This window comes from Falco cherrug, chromosome 10, assembly GCF_023634085.1.
Source record: "Falco cherrug isolate bFalChe1 chromosome 10, bFalChe1.pri, whole genome shotgun sequence".
NCBI lineage: Eukaryota > Metazoa > Chordata > Aves > Falconiformes > Falconidae > Falco > Falco cherrug.
The window spans coordinates 27,646,046-27,668,688 of record NC_073706.1 but is presented as its reverse complement, the minus strand read 5'-3'; the positions used below and the strand labels follow the sequence as shown (position 1 = coordinate 27,668,688).

At 40.4% G+C, this 22,643-nt stretch overlaps 1 protein-coding gene across 6 annotated transcripts in view; it reads right to left on the bottom strand.

Annotated features, from left to right (window-relative positions):
* BTBD10 (BTB domain containing 10) overlaps positions 1–22,048 on the bottom strand; it is a 29,835-nt gene extending 7,787 nt beyond the window's left edge. Inside the window, exons 1-5 of one of the 6 annotated variants that reach the window (XM_055721781.1) lie at positions 21,957–22,000; positions 15,243–15,428; positions 14,527–14,685; positions 1,548–1,741; positions 608–893 (exon numbers count right to left, since the gene is read on the bottom strand). In XM_055721781.1, the coding sequence (XP_055577756.1) occupies positions 608–893; positions 1,548–1,741; positions 14,527–14,627 (581 nt within the window). In that variant the 5' untranslated portion in view covers positions 14,628–14,685; positions 15,243–15,428; positions 21,957–22,000. Of the gene's footprint in view, positions 1–607; positions 894–1,547; positions 1,742–7,524; positions 7,897–14,526; positions 14,797–15,242; positions 15,429–21,956 lie in introns of those variants that run through there. The other 5 variants (XM_055721782.1, XM_055721783.1, XM_055721784.1 and 2 more) reach the window with 5 other exon arrangements.
* Positions 22,049–22,643: the final 595 nt, after the last annotated feature.

The window sequence follows — 22,643 nt, the reverse complement described above, 5'->3', positions numbered from 1 at the left end:
ATCCTTTCCCACCAAGTAAGCACGTTAATTACGTTGCTCATTACAGTTTCTGCAGAGAATAGTACATGCATTGACCATTTTGCATGTAGGTCTCTGCTGAGAGGATCTGATCCATTATACTATTTGACACGCCCCTGTCCAAAAAGCATTTCAGAAGATAAGTGCTGAGCTTCAGTGTTGTCAGGGTAGGTACATCAAGCAAAATAAATTCCTTCAAGGTTTTCCTCCTTACTGTTTTGAAAAGCTATCTATACTCACTAATTTCATGAAGCGATAGCTTTAAAAATCAAGAGATGGAATGCATCAGACTGAACACAGAAGCAATGCCCAGCAAGATAAAAGGAAATGAGTACATCATGAAATGTTAATTTACTTACAAACTCTTTCGCCTCTAGGAAATCTGCTGGCATCTCTGCCAGATATAGAGAAGAACTTACATCATTTTTTACTTAAACACCTTCGCAAACTGATAATATTAAACATTAGCAGATCAGCTGTAACAATATGAGTTCAAGAGCTATTTAAACAATTTTAATATCTACAAGGCATTTATGGCTCTCTTCTACAGCTAGTTATTAAGGCAACAACAACAACAAAAGATACCAACCTGCCCAACATTGTATTAGGTTGTGCCGTAAAGATAGAAGGATCTACAACGAATCGGGTGTTATCCACTATGAGTGTTACTCGTTCAGAAGTTCTTACATTCCGAGCTCCCTCTTTTCCATTTTCATATACAAATACCATTTCCCCACCAGCCTTGCAGCTCCCGTCTGAACTTGACTGGCTACTGTTCCTGCTGCTGTTGCCCATGCTAACAACAGAACCGTTAGGGGAAGTCTTCTGAGGACGAGGACTGCTTGGTCGAGATGAACTATGATCCTTCTCACGATCTTAAGTGAGGATGAGGTAGAAGGAGAAGAAACAGGAAATTAAGTTATAGATTTACATGAGCTCTATGCAGTTGATGTCTTTCCAGGCACAAAACATTGCAAATTGTTAAGCACAAACTCTTTCAATTAAATCTATTCTAATTAAAGAAACCTTCAGAAATGACTGTCCATATATGAGATCCTTAGGTCTCTATCACTGTCAAAGCCACCTCACCTCCCCAAAGCCGTTACAAGAGAAATTCAGCTTTCTAGTACTGAAAAAGCAACTCAACATAACAGAAGCAATGCATCACAGTTGGTGTTCAGTGCTGCAGCTCAAAGAAACAAACCAAGTTGTCACTTAAGAGAGAAGTGTTCCCTGTATTTCTAAATACCTAAACCCTACCAAGTGAAGGGGAAGTGTTTAGTTAATTACCATCTTAGATGAATTAGACCGTTCTTGTGATTTGAACTAAGTAAGAGCTAAGTAGGAATACACACTGCAGACTGAAGAAAAAAGTTACGACCTATCAAAAAAAGGGGTACCTGCAGCCCAGGGCACACATAAAGAATCCATATGTTGTATCATCAACAACTAATGCTTTTTATTATATTCTTTTAACAAAACAGTAATGAAGAATTTTAATCCTTGAAATGCTACAGATCTGCACACACCAGAATGATACTGTCTTGTTGGTGAAGTGACATTCCTGATGCATGGAGTGAGCTGAGACTCTGCTCTCTCATGGGATGAGTCACGAGATCTGTCACTTGATCTGCGTCTGTCCCTTGATCTCTCATGTCCACCACTTGCGCCATGGAGGCTCATTTTTGTGTAGTCTATTCCTTTAGCAATACGAGATGAGGTGCTGAAAACAGAAATAAGAGAAACATACAGCATTTCAAAGTTTCAGAAACACGCACTCAAATTTTAAAGGCATTCACACTCCATGTACCTGCTTTGAAGATTAGTATTATCCCCCTCCACTTTGATTGTTGTACCCACATTTACGTTTACAAACACAAGTAATGATCTGGAACATTAAGTAGACAGCAAGAATTACCTGTTTGCTGCTGTGTGATCTACAGAGACACTGCATGAGCAGCTGAGCCTGCCTGTGAACCTGTATTCATAGAAATCCCTTCCAGACAGGTAAGTCAAACCCAACTGAGAATTCTATTTTGGGTCTTACTGTTAAATTAAACATTCTAGTCAAACCATGAAATTAAAAGTTAGGGGTCATTTTTTTTCTCCTGTGGAACCTGTTTTGGAAAACCCCTCTTGGAACACAGGCTTTTAATACTGACTTTTACTTTGTTTTGCAGCTTGCCCTTTAGAAAGGTGGTCAGCCTTAAACTAGTTGATACACCAAGCCACGGCATACTAGCCAAGAGTTTATTTCTGCACATTCTTTCCTCTTAGGAGGAACAATAGTAAGCCACCACAACCCAGACAGCAAACATATGGACTATAGTAAAGACAAGATATATATACTAAAGCACTGTCAGTAACAACTAGGACATCTAGCCTAAAGTAACAAATCTTGATGTAACAGTTTAAGATTTTTTTTTAGACCGTGATTAAGTTGTTATATTCCTTAATTTAAGATACTGATTACATTTCACAATTAATCATTTAATTGCAACAAAACCAGTCAGTTTCAAGTTCCAATACTCTCAGAAACTACCTAAAAAATTAAATATCAACTTGCAACAGCTACTGCTGGATTTTACCAAAAAATACTTATGCCTTTTATCTGTACTCTTTAAATAAGAAGTTTCTATATCAGGACAGCAAGGACATACCTGTGTCCTTGCACCCCACTGGAATTCCTAAATCAGTTCCTTTGCTATTTGCCTTTCAAGTGTGGGCCTGACAGCACTCCTTACTTATGGGTTTAAATGAAGAACTTTCCAAAAGCCTCAGGTACTGGATAACAGAGACAGAAGTCTGCACAACTACAAGGTCTGACAAAGAAGGGTCATAATTTCCCACAGGAGCATCAATGCCCCACTTAAAGCCTGCAGATCCCACAGCTTTTACCAAGAGACCTTAAATACGACTGCTAGGAATACTGTAGGATTCAAGAACACAAAGAGGTAAAAATAACCACCTGGCTACAAAAAGCACAATAAATTTTAAAAGCAAGAACTGTACAAGCAAGTTGAGCAGAACATCCTCTTTTTGAGTTGCTTAGAAGTAATGACCAAAAAAAAAATCAAGACTATTTGAAAAAGTGAATATCCAGCATGACGTATTTCAGCTTTCAGTGACCGGTAAGAGGAGCTTAGATCGGAACAAACAGGCTATGATAGAGCTTATGGAGTTTACATTGGCACAGAGTGAGTATTAGCACAACGCACAGAATAAGAAATTTGCCTCTCAACTAAGGAACACAAGCTTCTCCCCACCCCACCCGAGTGAGGGAAGGATCCTGTATCCAATAAAGCAGAAGTTTGGTGCAGAGAGATTCTACTGCAATACTGTTTCCTGCCAAGCTTAAAATATGCTGCAGTAAGACATGCATCTTTAGGATGTGAAGTCAGCCGGAGGTCTATTGAATAAGGTAAAAGAACTGCAAGCCCTGCTTATGGCTGGAAACGCTCAGTCCAAGAATAAAGATGATCCAACCTATTTTAATGAAAGGAAATAGAATTTTCCTCAGGACTTCCAAAGCAGTGCAATGCAAAATGTATTAAGATATATAGCATTTCAGCATGGCTGCCATGTCTCCTTACTTGTTTTACTTCTCTATTAGAGAACGGTAAATTCTGGAATTATGGAAGTGAAATGTACCTAAGTTTGCCACAGTGAGATCTACAAACCTCCCTTTCAAGAACATCAACAATTTCGGAAAACCTTTGCACCTTCTCTTCCATATATATATATATATGCATGCATACAATACATAACCAGTTTAATAGCTACAAAATATATCCACAAGTTACCAGAAATGCTGACTAAAGCCTATAATTAAAATTTAACTTGAAACTCAAGTCTGACCCCTGTTTATACATGATGATATTCATTACTACTACAGCTTAACTTCCCAAGAAATGGTCAAACCTTTTTTTAAAAAAAAAAACAAAAAAAAAAACCAACCAACCACCAAACCTCTGTATCTCATCTGTGCATTTATATTTGCACATCATGGTACAACCAGCTATCCCAGGAAGAGGGAGGCGGGGTGGGGGGCTCTGTGCATGTGGAGTACTCAAACACATACATAGCAGTCCTGTGACAAAATATCTCAGCAAATCCTAATAAAGCCCCATGTGATTAGGCCTTTGTTAAAGCAGTGCTTTGATCCCAGCCCTGATAATATTTCTAACCATGCTGTGAGAAACCAGAGTTTTGCAGGTGCCACGTTTTATGGTATCAAAATGTATGACTCACTATTTCTCAATAGCTAAAGCACTCTAGTTGCTTTAAATAAGGGAAACACGCTAGAAAATGAAACTGAACCACTGTAAGGATATGCAGGCTTATCACGCATTTCGGCAGAGCAAATATGAATTACCCTTTAACAGAGAAGGCAATTAAAATGTGATTCTTAATCCAGAAAACCATCTAAAGCCACATTACCCTCTAACCAGTGATTCAGAGTTCACACTGAAGTACGGCGAACCCTGGTTAATAATCTCTTTACAGGAGTTGAGAAAAACAGGTGCTACAGGAAATAACATTGACTCAGCGAGCATCATACTTCCTCCTTAGTCACGTCTGAATGAAGGACTAAACACGCCAGGCACGACTGTTTCAGCTATACCTTCCGAGTACTGGAACTGGGCTACCTCTGCCTCGGTACGTATAGCCAGCAAGCCTGGGAAGAGAAGGGCAGCGTGCGCAGAGTAACGTGCCTCCTGCCGCCAGCCCCGTCCATCCCTTCAGAGCACAGACACACCAGCCAGCAATTCAGCACACCACACTTCAAAAGAGGCGGAGGCTGCCAGCTGGAGGAGGACAGGATCCTTAAATATTAAATCGTTTCTGAAACAGATAGATTAGTAAATAATTTGAAAGAGCTGTTTCAATTGTAGCTGGCCACACTATTCATTTGCTTGCTTCTGTGCGGTATTTTCCTCCCTTTAACGTACAGATTAATGCTGTGAGACTGGCACATTATCTATTAGCCAGAAGATGCAAGATGGAAGCTAAAATTGCAAGATTTCAGAGAATTCAAACAGTTTGGCTTGAGACATCACCATCTGAATCATGAGACTTCACTCATCTTACTAACAGCTGTCTAAAATGTCAATCTTAAATCTCATCACAGTTGAGTCACAATATGCAAAAAAAATTATAAAATTTCATCTATTGGAAATATACCAAAAAAAATTCTGAAGTTCCATTTGCTTGACAGTATGTGTACTCAGGTAAGAACTACCACTGAAATACAACTTTGCTCTGCAATAAACAAGACAACTAAAGTGAGTTTAAATCTGAAGAAAGAGAAAATAAAGAGGTAGAATATAATACATCAGAAGAGATGGTCACGGGCTTTATCCTGCAATATTTGACTAGGAAAACTGTCTCACTGAGCTACTCCACCAGTCTGAAAAAGGAGCTACATCTGTGGCTAGTACATATGAAAGAAGACCTGTGCCTTCTATTTCCTGTACAGAGGCTTTTAGAAGAAGCTGCAAGTGTTCAAAAGAATTAATACATCAAGACTACCAAATAATTTCAATTTTTTTTCACTGAAGGACTTGGTTTTTCTCCCCTAACAAAGCCCCTGGGGACAGTAGGTTGTTGCTGCAGGGAAACAAAACCCCTTCGCTCTATGCCAGCAATGTGTAGACCTTTAAATCACAAACCTGTCCCCAGCGATGGGGGCAAGACAAACAACGTTCACTATGGAGTTCCACAGTTGTGTCGACACAGCTATCTACCTACACCAACAGAAAAGTGACTGACAAAAGCAGAGCTGCCCCATTTGCAAGAACAGGCAAACTATTCAGAAGTATTGTGTTTCACAGAAGCATTATACAGACCAGATAAAACAGCACTACTTCTCACACAGCAGTGAACTGCGGGTAATTAAAAGTGCTAGGAAGCCATTAGTCTCATGCAGCACCTGGCTACCATACTATATTAATCTGTAATTTCAGCCTACACCAGTCAGTGGTGTTCTGCATGGTGCATTACATCAAGTCGCCAAGAAAGTCATTATAGTTTCAGATCTCTATCTCCCTCTGAAAAGAAGTATTTGCAGTGTCAGCTTTCAATTAATTTCCCAGCTGATGACCACCAGCTGCACGCTGTGCTGTAGAAGCTACAGGCAATGACTAAAGCACAACACCAGCCTATAAGCAAAATGTTCTCCTGTACACTTAATAACATACTGCATTTAATTTAAAACTGCAAGAGAAAAAAGAACCCCCAATATTTTAAATGCACAGCCTCATTTCCTCATTCACTAGAACTGGAAAAAGCCCCACACATGCAGCCCATCTAATACCAAAAAAGAAAGGTAAGAGAATCTTGCTTTACCAATTACTTCCCTACAGGTTAAAAAAAACAACACCAAAAAACAAAACCCAAACAAAAAAACAAGCAAACCACAAAAACGCACCACCACAAAACCAGCTCTATGAATACGGATCTATTTAGACAATCTTCAAAAATTCAATACACAGTTTTCCCTGGCTCCAAAGGAACGCTGGGACAGTAGCACTGCACCCATTCAAGAACTTTAAGCTGGTGATAGAATTTATTTTCCCCCTCAGTCAAGGATCAAGGAAGCTCTGCCTTTGTAAAGGGAAAAGGCATTTTCTTTAAAAGCAGCCACCTCGCAAAGAAAACAAAGTAAGTTCAAGACTTTATTTAAGCAAACCTATTTAATATGATATAAAGAAGGAAAAATGGTACCGTCAAAAACAGCACACTTGTCATACTGATATGCTTCCTATTTTTGCAGTAAGGGAAGAGCTGTTTTTAAAAAATGTAAATGCTCTTCAATTTAATGATGCTTTGGAGTCATCTGTGGAAGGAGATCTTCAGCTTGTCTTTATACATAACAACATATTGCTCTGAATACATTACTAATGATTAAAAGAAGTCATTAAACTGAGTTAATTCTACTGTCAAAACAATCAGCATGCATTCCAACACCCAAACTTCATGTGCATCCTACTAAATGCTGCCAACAAACATACTTATTCTATAAAACTGCCTCTTGTCTACACAGAATTATGGTGTTAAACCAATAAACTTGTTACCCCCAAACCCACCCTAAAACCTTATTTAAATGAAAGGGACACAGCAGTGTAATATTAACCAAGATTTCCCCCTTTTTTTCTCCCTTATTGTCTAAAGCTTACATTTTAATAAAAGTTAATATAAACTTAGATCCCATCCCTTCCTAGGACAATTCACAGAAGCAGCACTTGTAGAACAGGGATATACAGCTTTATCCATACGCTGTTATGGATACAGTTCTATAAGGCTTTAGAAGAAATCTGTCCTGCTCGTATTGCTAGAACTTACACAATGACAGTGCTTATGCCCTTCTTCCTCCCCCTGAAGTCTGTTCTTTGTCAGCAGACATTTCAATTGACCAGTGCACACAAAGGACAGCACTTTTCCTTTTCCTCATTCTTCTCCTGAATGAATAATGCCCACAGATTATTTCTCTTAACAGATACGCACCTTCCTCTTGCATCTATCAGGGAGGAAACACAAAAGCATGGAAATAATTTTGAGATCAGAGGACAAAGGAATTCTGTTCCTTCCAAGAAGGCAGCTTTGCAAGCCAGATCAGCATCCTTTGGCATTACTTGTTAAGTTCAGCATATTTGCCATTTCCATCATTCTTCAGTAGTTCACCGCACCAGCAGCGAGCCTTACTTTTTCCTCCATCATCTTCCCCTCAAGCACAGGAGATCACAGCTATACAGTCCATTAAGTGTTCAAAGACGCAAACCCCTCTAGATATTAATTCAATTCCATTTCTCACAGTCACCGACTCAGCCATGCGTAGTGCAATCCTGACGTCTGACCTCGCAGCCTCCTGTGAGCTGAATCCATACTTGCCGTTTTCCCATCCCTACGCAGCCATTGGGCACCGCGACTGACAGGCAGGGAGGCGAGCGTGCCAGCGGCGAGCTGCTCCGTACCCTGCCAAGTACCATCTGCGAAGCTATTTCTAGTCCTGCCAGCTCGTCGGGTTTCAGCACACAAACCCCACATCTGAAAAAGGTTATTGCTAACTTTCTCTCGTCACAGCTCTCATTTGTGTTCACGATCACTTAAGATCGACAAATCCATGCAAGTTTCAGGCAACAGTTAATTCGTTCCTGTAAAGTCTGCCTGGATTGATATTTAAAGGGAATTCACCTTCCGCTGAGTTCATAAGCAGGTACAGCAACACCCTTTTGAGAACAAGGCAGCACAGCCTCCATTTCTTGTTGGGAAAGGGATGTTTGTAGTTAAGTCTAAGCCAGGAAAATCTAAGCTTTGTGACAATCTAAATATTAGATATTTAGTTACAGGAATCAGTATGTTCACCAATCAGAAATCGGTTCACCAAGTCCTGCTGCAGCGCATCTTCACATCAATAAGTCAACCAAATGCTTGACAAGTCGAGCCCACCAAGCACAAAAAACAAGGAAGCAGACTAATATACATGTCAGGATAAAATTTTCTAAGGGTTTTTTCTTTGGGGGAAGATAAGAATTATGCTACAGCTTTTTCTTTGGTTTTTTTTTTTTAATTATTCTTTTCAGAATGTTTGTAGGCTGTTTTAAGGAGCTGCAATGCACTGGAGGAATAGTTTAAAAGCAAGTCTTACAATAAATAAAAATCTAGATGTCATAAGCAGTAGAGTAGAAAATAAAATATGATGAAAGCTGAAGGAGCAAGTGGGATTGTTGAGCTAACGACTGCTGTTATAAAGAGGACGTAACAAAACCAAGAGACTTGTGATTAGGAAGGCAGGAAAGCACTAGCATTCTTGACTAAGAGTCAGCTCTAGACACGGAAGGAAAATTTCTGCTCACACAGTTTCAGTTACCTGAGCCCATGAATTTTCTTCTGGGTTTAGGGTCTTGTAAGGGTTCACACAACCACCCTTCCCATGCCCCAGGGCAGAATAACCCCCAGTCTTGCAAGCCTTTCTTCTTCCCTTCGAAAAAAGCGATGGACGACATGGTTGTAACAAGCTATATAGAATACATGCTGGAAAAACCTTCTTTCGGGCATTTTTTTTTTGCCTCTAACAGCTCCACAGCAAGAAAAAGTACAAGTGCACCCAGTTTTTTTCAGCACTGGTTCCCTACGCAAGGTCTTTTATCCACAGCAGAATTAGTATGTTTTGTTCGCCTTTACTCCTAATTTCAGGTAGAAAGAACATGCCATGGACAGATTAGCTCCTGATTCCCACAAAACTACCCCTCAGTCCAGGACACACATCCATGAAAACCTTGTAGATGCACAGCCCAGCAGTCACACTTAACTTGGGTTTCAACCTACTAAGGAACTTCTCAGAAAGAATTCTCTCTGCTTAATGTGGGGAGCACTATAAGATCGTCCCTCATCTCAACACAACAACTCCATGAACACTTCCCTGCTCCAAAATTCTTAAATATTCAGATAATTTTGGTCTTCAGTGGGTCTGTCAACTGTAATACATTTCTTAGTAACTCCGTTCCATTTCAGGAAGAAAACAACAAAAAATTCCCGTGAGTGTGCAGTTACTAAAGGGATTTTTCATACAGCAAGGAAGTTACCTTTAGGTAGGTATACATTCTCACACTGTATGACTTCTGTCAAGCTACCCAAATACACGACCCTCCATAGAGGAATATGGGCTGCCTTTATTTATGCGCCAATTCCTACTCCATTTTCAAAATGGGATGTTAGGTAAAAATCAAGGTTTAAGAAACTCAGAAGCATGTTCTCCTTCTTGGAACTGTAAAGTACCTCTATCTACTAAAAACTAGCTTCAGACGTCCAAATTAAAAAAGACTGAGTGTAAACACTTACTGAACCTCTATCTAGACGTTATAGTTTCTACTCTCAGAGCAGAATGGAGCAGACAACAATGCAGAAGAGCTGTCCGTAAAAACTCAAGTTCTGAGCTTAACTGCTTCACCTTGGAAGTGCTTTGTGTTTTAATAAAAAAATCAGGGTCTCATCAAGTTTTACATGATGCCAAAGTCCACCACAAAAAACATATGACTATATTTGGAAAAGGTCATTTGTGTGCTGGAGAATTTCAAGAGGATTTAGTGTGTGCTTTTGCACAGAAAGTCACTAAACTTTCTTTCTCAGCAGTGTTCACAAGCTCCCAAAAACCCAACAAAAACAACTGGTTAAGATCACTCACTATACCTTAGATACCTTACAGAAGATTGGCAGACTGATATTTTTGAAAGCCATTACTGAGTGCAGCCCATTTTTCTAGATTCCAAGATCACCTCTTCCCGGCCCATCTCAGTTTCTTCTGAGGGTTTTATATCCTGGTGCCAACAAAAGCTAGATGAAGAGGAGATCTTGATCTGCCAATACCAGTTTGCAATTAAAAGCGAGCATGTTTGCAGTTAAAGCAAATGATGCACATTCATCCATTCATTTGCACCCATGGCAAAAGCAGGCCTAAATTATTTTCATGTCATACATGGCGTAGGCCTGGCCCATGCTCTAAAATGTTCAACTGCAGAAATCCAAATTTCATGAAGAAAAATAAAGCCCATCCTGCAGCAGAAAACAGATTATACATTCTGATATCAATCCAGAGATGAGAAAAGGACTCTTCTGGGGATGCTTCGTGTACTTACAAAATGCTGAGGCAAGTGGCAGTTCCATTCACAACTCATGAATGCATCCTCCCAGCATGCAAAAATAATATTAGGGAAAAAAAATCTCAGCATTCAGCATCTGCACCATAACTTGTCATCTCTAGAAAATTTTTCAAAGTTGTTGAAGCTTTTGAAAGACTCAAGAGGTTCAAGAATGAAGACAACAGAATCACACCACAGCCACATTTTGTTCATTAATGCAGTAGGGCAGGCAAGAGTTTTAACACTATCAACAGAATGAACAAACAAGGGATTATCAAATGGGCCTAAACCAGAAGCAAATTTTGAAAGTTAAATCCTGGACAATTGTTAAGAAAGAGGCAAATTTAAGCCACAGATTTTTCACAACTCCAGAGAAAGCACTTAGCACAACAGAATTAAGGTTTCCCAACAAGTATGAGAGCATTACAGAGAAGTTACATGTGGGAAGCTAGTAATCAGTTAAAAATAAAATAGAAAATACAGATCAGCAATATCTAATAATGAAAATATGAATTCAGAGACCATTGACTTGAACCTAAGCTAACATTTAGTCAACATATGGTTTCTGAAAGTTTTGTTCCATCTTGTTCAGGTACTTAAATAAAAAGAATCTCAAAGATTTTTTGTAATGGCTTGGACCAACAAGACTGTATCATTAATTAGCCAGCTTTAATACCATATAATTTCATCCTGTCAGGCTCTTTAAGTTTATACCAAGGATCACTTCCATTATATTTTTGATCCTTATTTTCTGAATGTCTCCAGAGTTTTCTGTTACATTGCCCATCTCAGAACAAGTAAGAAAAAGGAAGAGAAAAAAACAGTGCAAGTCGCCAGAGGCTTAAAAAATTGGAAACTTGCCAGACCAGAAAGAAAAAGATATCATGTTAACCTGTGCAACTGTTTAATACATACACCCCCTTAGACAGTTTTGCCACACGTCCTTTGCCTCACACAGGCGGCACAGTGAAGGGAGCCAAGTCCCATGGCTATCCTTGCTGCCACAAAATCCTTACGTGCAGAGGGACAGCTCACAGTCCTAGATTATATTTTCTATGAGTCTAGAAAATTATCTAAGCTATTTTAAGAATGTTAAGGCTAGAGGATTAAACACTCCAAAGCACCAAGAAGTGACAAGCTAAGCATCCATCTTAAACATTACTCCCTTGTTGAGATTTATTCTAAAGTTCTTACTTCACCATTACACTTCTCAAACCCCAGGCAGTTTTTTTTCTTATTTTGTACAAGGCATATTTTTGAAGTGCAAGACAAATAAGACTGCAGTACTCAAACCTTTTAACAAAGCAGTTCTGTTCAAGTTGTATCATTAAAACATATGTCTCCAAAAGCAGTCTGAGGGGAAAAAATGCATTTTTTGCACAGATTTTAATTTGTCTGGAGAAAAAGTGTCAATGAAGTCAGAAATGATAGTAGTATGTCTATATTCAGCCACCCAAAATCCAATTATTTTGTTCAGGCTTTTGAATAAAGTACACCATTTTCCAATAACTGAATTCTCTGAAGTAATCAAGTATCTCAACGGAACAAGGTAACAAAATATTTCTCCTTAATTTATTCCTTACTCTGTTATGACCTCAAACATTTCCAAAACAAGCTTACATTATTTGGTGGGGAAAAAAAAATCAGATGTTAGCTTGATTACTATATCCCTATCATACATACTAAAAGCTTCCATAAAACACTGGCTGTTCAACATCTTAATGGAAACACAAATTGTGTTTTGTCAGAAATATGTCCAACTTAGAAGGCATAAAATCTATGCCTATAAATAATTGCAGCTGATGCGTAAACCTTGAATTCAGACCGTACCAAATGATCAACAGCAACCCTTCTGAAAGGCATAGGCCATAGACTTCCTTGAGTTAACTCCTATCTGCATCTAATAATCTTTTCCTAAAGCTGCACAGCTTTTTACTTAAATTTTTTTCCCAAAATAGATAATCCACAACAGACCACATACATTAAGACATGTACACTGCTCCTCTGGACTGGATTTCCCCAGCTTCAGCTTCCAGCTACGACATGTTATTACAAATCTACCTACTGACTACAGCTCATCATCACAATGCCGTTTCTGCGAGGATCTGATTCAGATGTCATTACTGAACCTTTGAGTTTCCCCGTCTCAAAAAATACCTAGTAACTTCTGTGTCTCAGAACCCCTCTAATCAATATCTTCCCAGAACTGCTGATACCAGACTTCCAATAACTCCACTATACATCCAACAGCTCCATTAGTCCTTTTGACCAGACTCAGGTCTTGCAGACTTCGGTTCAGTTGACTACCCATTGAGTCCATATTCTTTACGGTGCCAATACCGCTGATGATCGTGAGTTGATACAATCTACAAAAATGGCCTACATTCTTTTTTCCTATACGTTTAAGTTCAGTATTTAGTCATATGAAGAATGCAGTTATTTCCACCCAGTTTATCAAACCGCTCTGATCACATGACTTCTTTTCATTATTTAGGGCTCCCCATCATGGGTCATCTGCATCAATATCAGTTTTAGGTTTTATTCCAGATCACCAGTCATGGGAGGTAGCACGGGATCAGAGATGAACTCCATGAACCGGACTCAGCAATGAATCACCCGTTTACAATCACACTCCGAGACCTGACAGCGAACAGTCCTCAACTTGCATACAATGTCCTATTATACCTATATTGTTCATTTGCTGATACTGCGCCACATTTCAATCCTAAATAAGAAACACAGCTCAACCACTTACCAGACACTGTCATCTTAATAAAAACGTCAACTGTACAAAGCTATATTCGATAAGCCTATACTAACTGGCAGCACCAGCCACCCTCCTTGGTTTCATGTTAACCATTCCATTATTTGCTTCACAGACAGGCCTATAATTATGTGGGTCTCCCTGTGAGCCTTTTAATTACTGGTGCATTCTTTTTTCCTGCCCTTTTGGATGTCTCACAATTATCCAAGATTTAATGACAGAAAAATAACCCAAAATCTTAATTGTCCATAGAATACTTTGGGCAATGCTTGAGTCCAATTTATCTGAACCTATGAAATAAAAATGTGAATTAAGTTGCTGTTACTGAATGTGCTCCTTAGCTCTTTCCCTATCATCTTGGGAGTGTGAAAGCTTAAATCGTGAACATTTTTAGCTAGCTATCAGAGATGTTTTAGTTATATTTAGTACTTCTAAAAGGGCAATGTACTTGGAAGATACACATTTATCTGGATGCTTATATATATTTCCAGCAACATGCTTTTTCACATACATTTGTTAGGTGACTAACTGCTTTGCTTAGTTCATTTTTGAGCACTATATGCTGGGAAGACACTAATTAACTTCATTATGTTTTCAAATCAAGACGCATTTTAAAAACATTCTTATAGTGAGGGATGCAGGCAACAGCAAGATCTGACACACAGCTTTACAAAGAAAGTACTAGAGCGCGTCACTTGCATGCAAGCAACTAAACTATCAGTTATCGCCATGAACAAGTTGCACATATTTTAAGTATGCTACTTCACAGAGTACCAACAACTAAAAAATGATGAAGAGAAGTAACTCCCAGCAAGCACCGCAAGAAAATGCATATATTTAGTCACTCAACTGGTGTCTTGATATACACGCGAAGCATTTAGGTTTTTTTAAAAAGACTAAAATCCCACCCACAGCAAAACAAATCTAAGCATGGATTAGGGAAGCTGACAAATCAGTTAGGTTAGAAAATATATTTTAAAGGATTTAGTGTCTCTTTCAAGAACTACAAAATTTATGACAGGACTTGCCACAACCAGATACAGTAGCCTTTAGAATGGACTTTTTATTATGGTTTTTGAGATGCAATAGATGGTACATAGCACCTACCTTGAATGTTTACAAAGTTTACGAGGTCTATTATGCAATTTCCGATCCCAATTCTCTGGATCACTGGAGTTACTATCATAAGGATGAGGCCGTCCTGCCATTCCACTGCCAGCTTCCTCACACTACTGCTCTGAAAAGCATACATGCAGCACTCACAACCTACATTAAGAGAGTAGTGTTTACCTTTAAATGCCACACACAAAAAAAATTACAGACATGCAGAATTCTGTGTTGTTAGGCTTTGTTTTTTTAAATAAAGATTGCAGAAAGCAAGATATACAGAAGCACAACTTCTAAATTGCCTGATAATAACATTCTATATGTTTTGCTGATACTTGCACTGAAGATTTTGTTATAAGAAATACAGTTCTGTAAGTGTTGGCAGACAACTTCAATTTTGCCACAATTAATTTCACTGTGTCCAAACAGAGAAGTCACTGGTCATAAAACACAAGGCAAACACATCATAATTTTCTTTTAAATGTGTGGTTAATGCAAAGAATGATCCCAACTGTAGAAGAGAGACCAAGTTTTATAATTTGAATGGCTGCCCAAGAGGAAAACAGGAATAAGATTAACAAATAGCAATCCTTAGAAACACTCAATGTAGTCCAGTTTCACTGACTTTTGCAGAAAAGTCACAAAAATTTAATAGAAAACCAGACATTATAAGCCTACCCTTCCTTGACTGGGCTCCAGTATTATGCTCAACTCACCAGAATTCACTCATAGATAAAACAACTTTGTGACTGTCAATGAAGACAGCCAATCTTCAATGACTGGTGTTCAAGTCATACCTATAAGTGACACTTGTGTCAAGACTTGAGTTATATAGTTCCAAATGATCTGATTACAAAAATGAAAAAGTAGCCACAAGTGAAGAGCTGATGATTGTACAGCATCTGGAAAAAAGAAATTAAATTACAGACAGATAAGCCTACTATGTTTCTCTGAAGTTTTAAGCTAAATATTTCAGAAACATTGTATGTCCAGCCCACACCCCTTTATTGCAATCAATGAAACTGATTCTTTTTTTTTTAAGTGAGTCCCAAAGGAATTGCAACTTCTTTGAAACAAGGTAGCTTCTCAAATAAAACGTCCCTCTAATCGTGGAAAATAAAAGAGCCCTTCTGACAAATTTGATTCTTTTAGCTAAATCCAAACTCAAATTTTTATTGCAAGAGAACAGTAGAGAACAAGCTTCTTAAAAATGTCAGTTGTATATGACTTTTTCCTTCATGTTCAGTTCTAACAAAGAAAACAGATTTTATACCAAGTATACAATCTCCACCACAGGGTTATGGTTCCCCCCCCCCCCCCCCCGCCATTACAGCTTCTATAATTAAAAACACTTGGATTGGAAGACTCATATGGTCAGGTGTCCATATAGAGTCTGGAAAGGAAAAAACATTTTATTTACAATTATAGAAAATACTCAACTTTCTCATAAAAAAAAAAAAAAAAAAAAAAAAGCAAAAAGCTCTGATAAGCATTTCATTGTGTATTACCTGGAAATTCAGGTTATCAAAACACAGTCAACACGTGACAATACTACACAAACACAGAAGGTTATAGGATTTACACACATTTATCAGGTGTGTTTAGATCCTTAACATGGAGAAACCTACAACCTATTTCAGAATGGAAAAAGTATTATTAAGTAGGAAGGGGGAAGGAAGGCTGGTTTATAAATCCAGTCACAAGTTACTTGGCCAGCTGTCATTCAGAACTTAGGTGCAACATGATGTAACATTTTCATACACAAGCAAAACAAAAATAAAGGCACCTTGTATCCTGAATTGAAACAATTTGCGTTCGCTAGATGGAGTCACTCGAGCAAGGTATACAGTGAGTCTTCCTACTCACGTTAACAGTGTTGGTTAGAAAAAGAAGTGAAGACCAGCATTATCCTAGCAGAACACCACAACTCCCATTCTGGAATCACTCCCTGCTACCGATTGCCACAGGAGCACAGGGCCCTGCTCCGACAAGCACCACAGTGATGGGCTCATTTAGCACCACCCGTTTCTTTTCAAGTTTTCGTTTTTCTCTCTTCTCTTTAAAGCCAGCTAATAGACTTATAAACACCTCATCCTCTCAGGTATGGACCAAAGCAGGTGCCTTATCAGAAACCAGTTGTCATCCAGCAGCTAGTTCTTACTAATTTCACTGAAGCAAGATGTCAATATTTGAATTTCACACTGAAAAGACATGTAAAAGCAGCTGTTTTCATGAGAACTGCAGCTGAAAGGAAAACTTCAAATCACTTTCTTAAATTCTCTCACTTTTTCTGCCTCCTCCCCATCTTTCATTTAATGAAAGCAATAGATTCAACAGGAGGATATAGGTTCACAAGGAAAAAGATGGTTTTAAGTAGGATCAGTTCCTCAATCTGCTTTGCTATACAGCTACACGCTTAAGCCAAAGGACACAGAAGAAGAGAAACAAATGGGACTGCTCCTCGCGAACATCAGTGTTCCCTTTTCCCAACTTAAAGCATATGAAGAACCCCAGCAGTGTCACCGATCAAGTACCTGACTGGCACACAACTCGGAACTAGAACACAGTTAAAAGATAAACAATCTGAAATCATCCAAAGCCACATCTTTGTGGAATTTCTAATACAGTTAAAGCATGTCACACTATCAGCTTGTGAACAAGAAACAGTCTTCCCTCCATCCTTCACTCAGCAGGATCTTAACAAATAACACTTCTATCAGAAACAATTTGCTGTAACACAGCTGGGTTTTTTTCTTGACCATTGTTGATAGCTTTTGTGTGGATTATAAGCAAACGCATTTATCAGTTTTTATTTCAAGTTTTAACAAACCTGTAAGACAATAAATAAGGAAACTTTTTTTATGCTTTTCTCTATTGAAAATAGAAATTTTTCAATTAACAAATGCCATATAAATTCTGTAAACTAACTAACTAGTCCTCCTGATAAATTTTTGAACACCAACAAATCCACTTTTCCCTGCAACAGAAAAGAATGTTTCAACTGTGGTTCAAATGTTTGGTTTTGGGGTTTTTTTGTTAGTTTTGGGTTGGGTTTTTTCAATTCACATCGTGGGCCACAAAGAAAATATTTTTTGCTGAACATTCTGGTCTTGCATGCAAAACAAAAAACCAGCAAGAGTACATCGCCACAAGTACTATTCAATGCCTCCCATGAAATCAAGAAACTGATCTGAAATGTTTGTAAAGGCAAAAAGGCACTGGGAGTACATGAAATAAAATTTTAAAAAAATAATCAAATCCAAATATCCTTTGTAGATCACAAAACACTATCATATTGGCCAAACTGATTGCCATTCTGATTAGCTAATAAGCAATTCTCTAGGCTTAAAGAATGATTTCTTACCCCTCTGCAGAAAGCTAATACTCTGGAGAATTATTACACAGAATAACTGTGTAAAATAGGTAAATCAGGAAGTAGACTAACTTTCAAAGCTGTCAACACAGACAGCTAGAACACTTCAATTTGCTAACATCAACTTGAAGCCAGAATCCTCACTCATTTCTCAAAGTTGTAGACTACTGGAACACAAAGGAATTGTAAAGACAGACACCCAGTGGGTTTGTGGAAGCTAATAGTTTATGCGGTAGAGCCACCCTAGGCATTGCAAAATACAGTAATTAATGTGTTTACACCACTACTTGAAGAGCTCATGAAAGGATGTATCATACACTAACTTGTGATAGCTGTAGAATATATTATTATATTAATAACACTTAAAGCATATTCAGTTTTGTGCCATGACAAAATAAAATGCACCAAAGATGCACAGCAGATTAAGCAAGATTTAGGCAATATCAGATGCTGGAAAGAAGCGGACATACATTTTTGTGAGATGCAGGACTTTCACTTTTCAAGGTACTGCAAGTGAGCAGGGGGAAAGTGTGCTTTGGAAGTCTTTCAGGAAAGAAGTAAAGCTAATCTCAACTAATTATCAGTACACTTCAAGACAGCCAGCCACACTACATTTATTGAGAAAACTTGTAAGGCAGCAAAGCTTTGGGGTCTTACTGAAGAACACTATTAAAATAGCCTGAAGTTTTGAGACAGAGACCCAGGATGTCATCTTCCGGACGCCAGCTCATCAGATGGAACAAAGAACCGATTGCCCCAGCTGTCAGTATAGAGGACAACATTCAGATAACTAACATGTAATACTTCAGGCAGCTACTCAGCTTTACACCTTGGTCAGAAGCATTTCCTAAAGTAGGACAGGTTTCAGAAGCTCATCTGCTCTAACCTGCTCCATCAATGAAATACACCATAAGGGCGAACCAGGATGATCTGGAAGATCCAGTAGACATGTAACCAGCTAGGACAAAACCTGGCATCAGTTGTGACACTGAAACTCCCAAGATTCAGATTATGTAGACTTCCTGTAAGGGGTGACAGTCTGCTGTTTGCTGCTTCTAGTCATCAAAGCACAAGAGCAGCAATAACAAAAACTAACCTACAAGTAGGATTTACAGGGAATGCAAGCACAGTGACATTACATCCTAATTAAGAAATACAGTTCAAAGCACACATGCTTATAGTGCAGACACCACATATAATGGAGATCCATACCTGCCAAGTGAGTTTCTTGCAAACTAGGGCAGACATCAGCCATATAAAGTAGATTTTATAAATTATCATCATCAAAATGTTATCAAACCAACACTGATCAAAGCATAGCTAAGAGACATCCTCTGCGATAGTTTCAAGATTAACATAGCAGGTCAGGATTTAAGTGTCTCTTGATGAATAAGAAGGAAAAAAAATAATAATTGAGCAGTCATGGGATGCTGATGATATTCCTATTTCTATAGCACCATGAGCAACAGACAGCCTGTGACTATCTTGTCAGCTTTAACTTTGTAATTCCTAAAAGGAACGCGACTATAAAACACCTATCTGATATCGGAAGCCTAAAAAGCAAGAGGCAGATGATTCCTAATGCCTCCTCTGTATTAAGATTCATTGTGTAAACACAACCTAGGTAAACCTGTAAAAAGCGCAGTGGATTTAGCAACTTCTCCCACACAAAAGCAAAATTGTGCTTATCACTGCAGGAAAAAGGCACAAACCCTAACTTCTTGCCACTACTACTAGCCCTATCACCTGTGGCCCACCAATACAAAAACAGAAGGCAGACACGACAGAGGGCTTGGTAACACTCGGCATCAGTAACAAAATGAATAGCGTGAAACAATTTATCAGTTACATTTCTTGAAACAAGGAAGGTCTACACCCATGGTGGTACCCAGCAGTGACAATACATCTCAAATGAACAAGAAAATCCCAAATGATTTTTCAGATCTTAAATGAATTCTAAATTAGCTTTTGATTCCATATGTGTTTTAAAGATACATACTTTTATTGATAAACAACAGCCAGGCCAAGATTTAAGCAACAGTGCTAAAGGAAAGCTGTGCTGAAAGAAATTAGCATATGAGGGTTTGGTTTTTGCATATGCACACAGGACAAAACAGCCCCAGCCTCAAGCATACAACCTACGAAAGCATACAGTTTATAACAAAGTGACAGCAAAATCAGTGGTGACTATACTTGTGACTAATTTAATAAGCAGTGTCATCCACACATCAGCTGTTCACCATTTTCAAACGCAATTGCACCTAAAAGGAAAACTGGGATTCAAGAACGAATTTAATGTGCAATACGAGAGCTGCTTTAACTTGTCTTCCTCAACACCCAGTTTCCCTGGCATTAACACACTGGGCAAAAGCATAAATACAAATATGTGCTGAAAAAACTTGTAAGAACAGTCTTAAACATCGGTAGATGGCAATGATGATCACAGGCAGCATGTAATAGACTATGAGTTTTTGAGACAGAAACGGTACAAATCAAGAGATAATATGCAAAGGCTTTTGGCAGAAGATTTGTGCATCTTAACAGAAAAAAATTATCTCTGATGCTTTGCAAGAAAGAGACCTAGTCAAAGACAAATCCACACTGACAGACCTGCAAAACAAATACAATGGAACAATCTGCCTTAACTACAGAGAAATGGTTAAAAAAAAAAAAAAAAAAAAAAAGAAAAGAAAAATCAGCCAGTTCCTTTTGACTGTACTTGTTTTCAAGCTATAGGAATTCAAGGTAACCGACACAAGATGATGCAGTGACAATTTATTTTTTTTTTCAGTTCAGATAAAAGAAAATAAGTGTGAGCTATCAAGTCACGAACTGTGATTAATGTGAAGTTGATAATTCATGTTTCTGGATCATCTAATTCAATAGCAATTGCAGAGAGAAAGAGAGGGTCTTCCAGGAAAAGGATCACCAAAGCTGAAGCAACAACAGAAATAAGTACTCTTTAAATGAATCATTACACATGATTCATGAAGGAAAAAGGCAAACAAAAAGAAGAAGAACAGAGATGACAGTCAAAAGGCTACCAAGGAGCCAGGTATTAATCATGTACTCGAATTCGTAAGAGGCAGCCATGAGTAAAGAACAAAAAGATACAATGTTCAACCACTTCTTTGGGCAAAGAAGGCAGACAACCCACAGACACAAACCTGGAAAAGGTCTTATGATGGAGCTGGATCCAAATTCTGAAAGAGAGGAGTTCTGAAGTGACACATTCGATGGGATCAGAGATAAGAAGGAAAGAGATGCAGAAGCAATAGCTAGAAACAAAAGTGAATTTAAAGAAAAAAAAAAGGTAATGATAGGCAACTGCAACAAATAATTGTGCTATGACAGATCTGTCATACAAGCAACTGGTATTTTCTGCAAATAAAAGACGGTTACGTGAAAAAAAGTTTTATAAAGACATCGAACTCATTATGAAGACAGCTTGAGTAGGCAAATCGATGCTTAAGGATTATGTAAAATAAGGATGCTCAGGAATCAGACGATCGCTACCAAGCAGCCCTCAGCAGTAACAGTGCGTCTGTACTGCCCAGGCAGCAACTGCAGGTTTTACCAACAAACATTATACGATTAAGACTGGTAAATTAAGCAGTGTTCAGCCTGCTCGTGACACCGCACGTCCCAGCGGTACCGCGGCACAGCCCCCGGCCGAAGGCGCCCCTGCCATGCCCTGAAAGCGCAGAGGCTCCAGCACAGGGCCGGGGAAAGCCGGGGCAGGCCGGAGGGCAGGTGCCACGCTCGGGCGGCCGGCTGGGGCACTCCGAGCCGCCTGCGGGCGGCTACAGCACCGCGCCGCTCCCTCACGGGCCGGGGCCGGCAGAGCCACGGACGGGCGGGCCTCCCGCCAGCCCCGAGGGGGCCCAGCGCCGGGCCGGAGGGGCACGTCGCCCGCCCCCTCCGCCACAGCAGCAACGGCCCCGGGCGCGGGGGAAGCGGCCCGGCGGCGCCGGCACACAGCTCCCGGCCAGCGCTGTGCCGCGCAGCCCCCCCGCCGCGCAGCCCCCCCACCGCGCAGCGCCCGCCCGCCACTCACCGCCCGGCCGGGCCACCGCCTCCCGCCGCCACCGGCCGCTGCGCCCAGGCCCGGCAGCCGCCGCCGCCGCCAGGTCTCGCGAGAGCTGTCCGGCGCTCAGAGGAGAAGTAGGCGGTGGCGCCCAGGTCTCACGAGACTTGAGGAGCAGGGGGCGGGGCGAGGCGACGCCGTTGCTAGGGGCGGGCCGGCGCTGTGAGGCGGCGGGCGCTGCGGTGTCTGTGGGGCGGCGGCGGGCCGAGCCCGGGGCTGCCCGAGGGGCCGCTACCTCTCCCTCTCCGGGGCCCGTACCGCGATTCCGCCGGGCGCCGCAGCAGGGTGTGCGGCCGAACAAGCGGGGCCCCGCCGAATGTGGAGGCTGCCGGCCCGCGGGCCGGTGAGGCGGTGGCGGTGAGGCGGTGCCGGAGAGCGAGCGCCGCCCGCCGGCGGGAAGAGCCGCTTCTCGTCTCCCGCCTGCGGCCGCGGGAAGGCGGTGAGGAGAGATGAGGCAGGTGAGCCACGCTTTCCCCTGCAGCGATGCACGGGGGGGCGGTAACTGGGCGGCTGCCGTTGTGCCGGGGCTCGTCGGTGCCTGCACACGGGTGTCGTGAGGAGCCACCGTTACTGGTTCTGCACGGCGGCACGTACCGAGCACCCGGACCTCACTCCAACCCCGTGGTACTCTGGCACCATCGTCTGTCTGTACCTGCC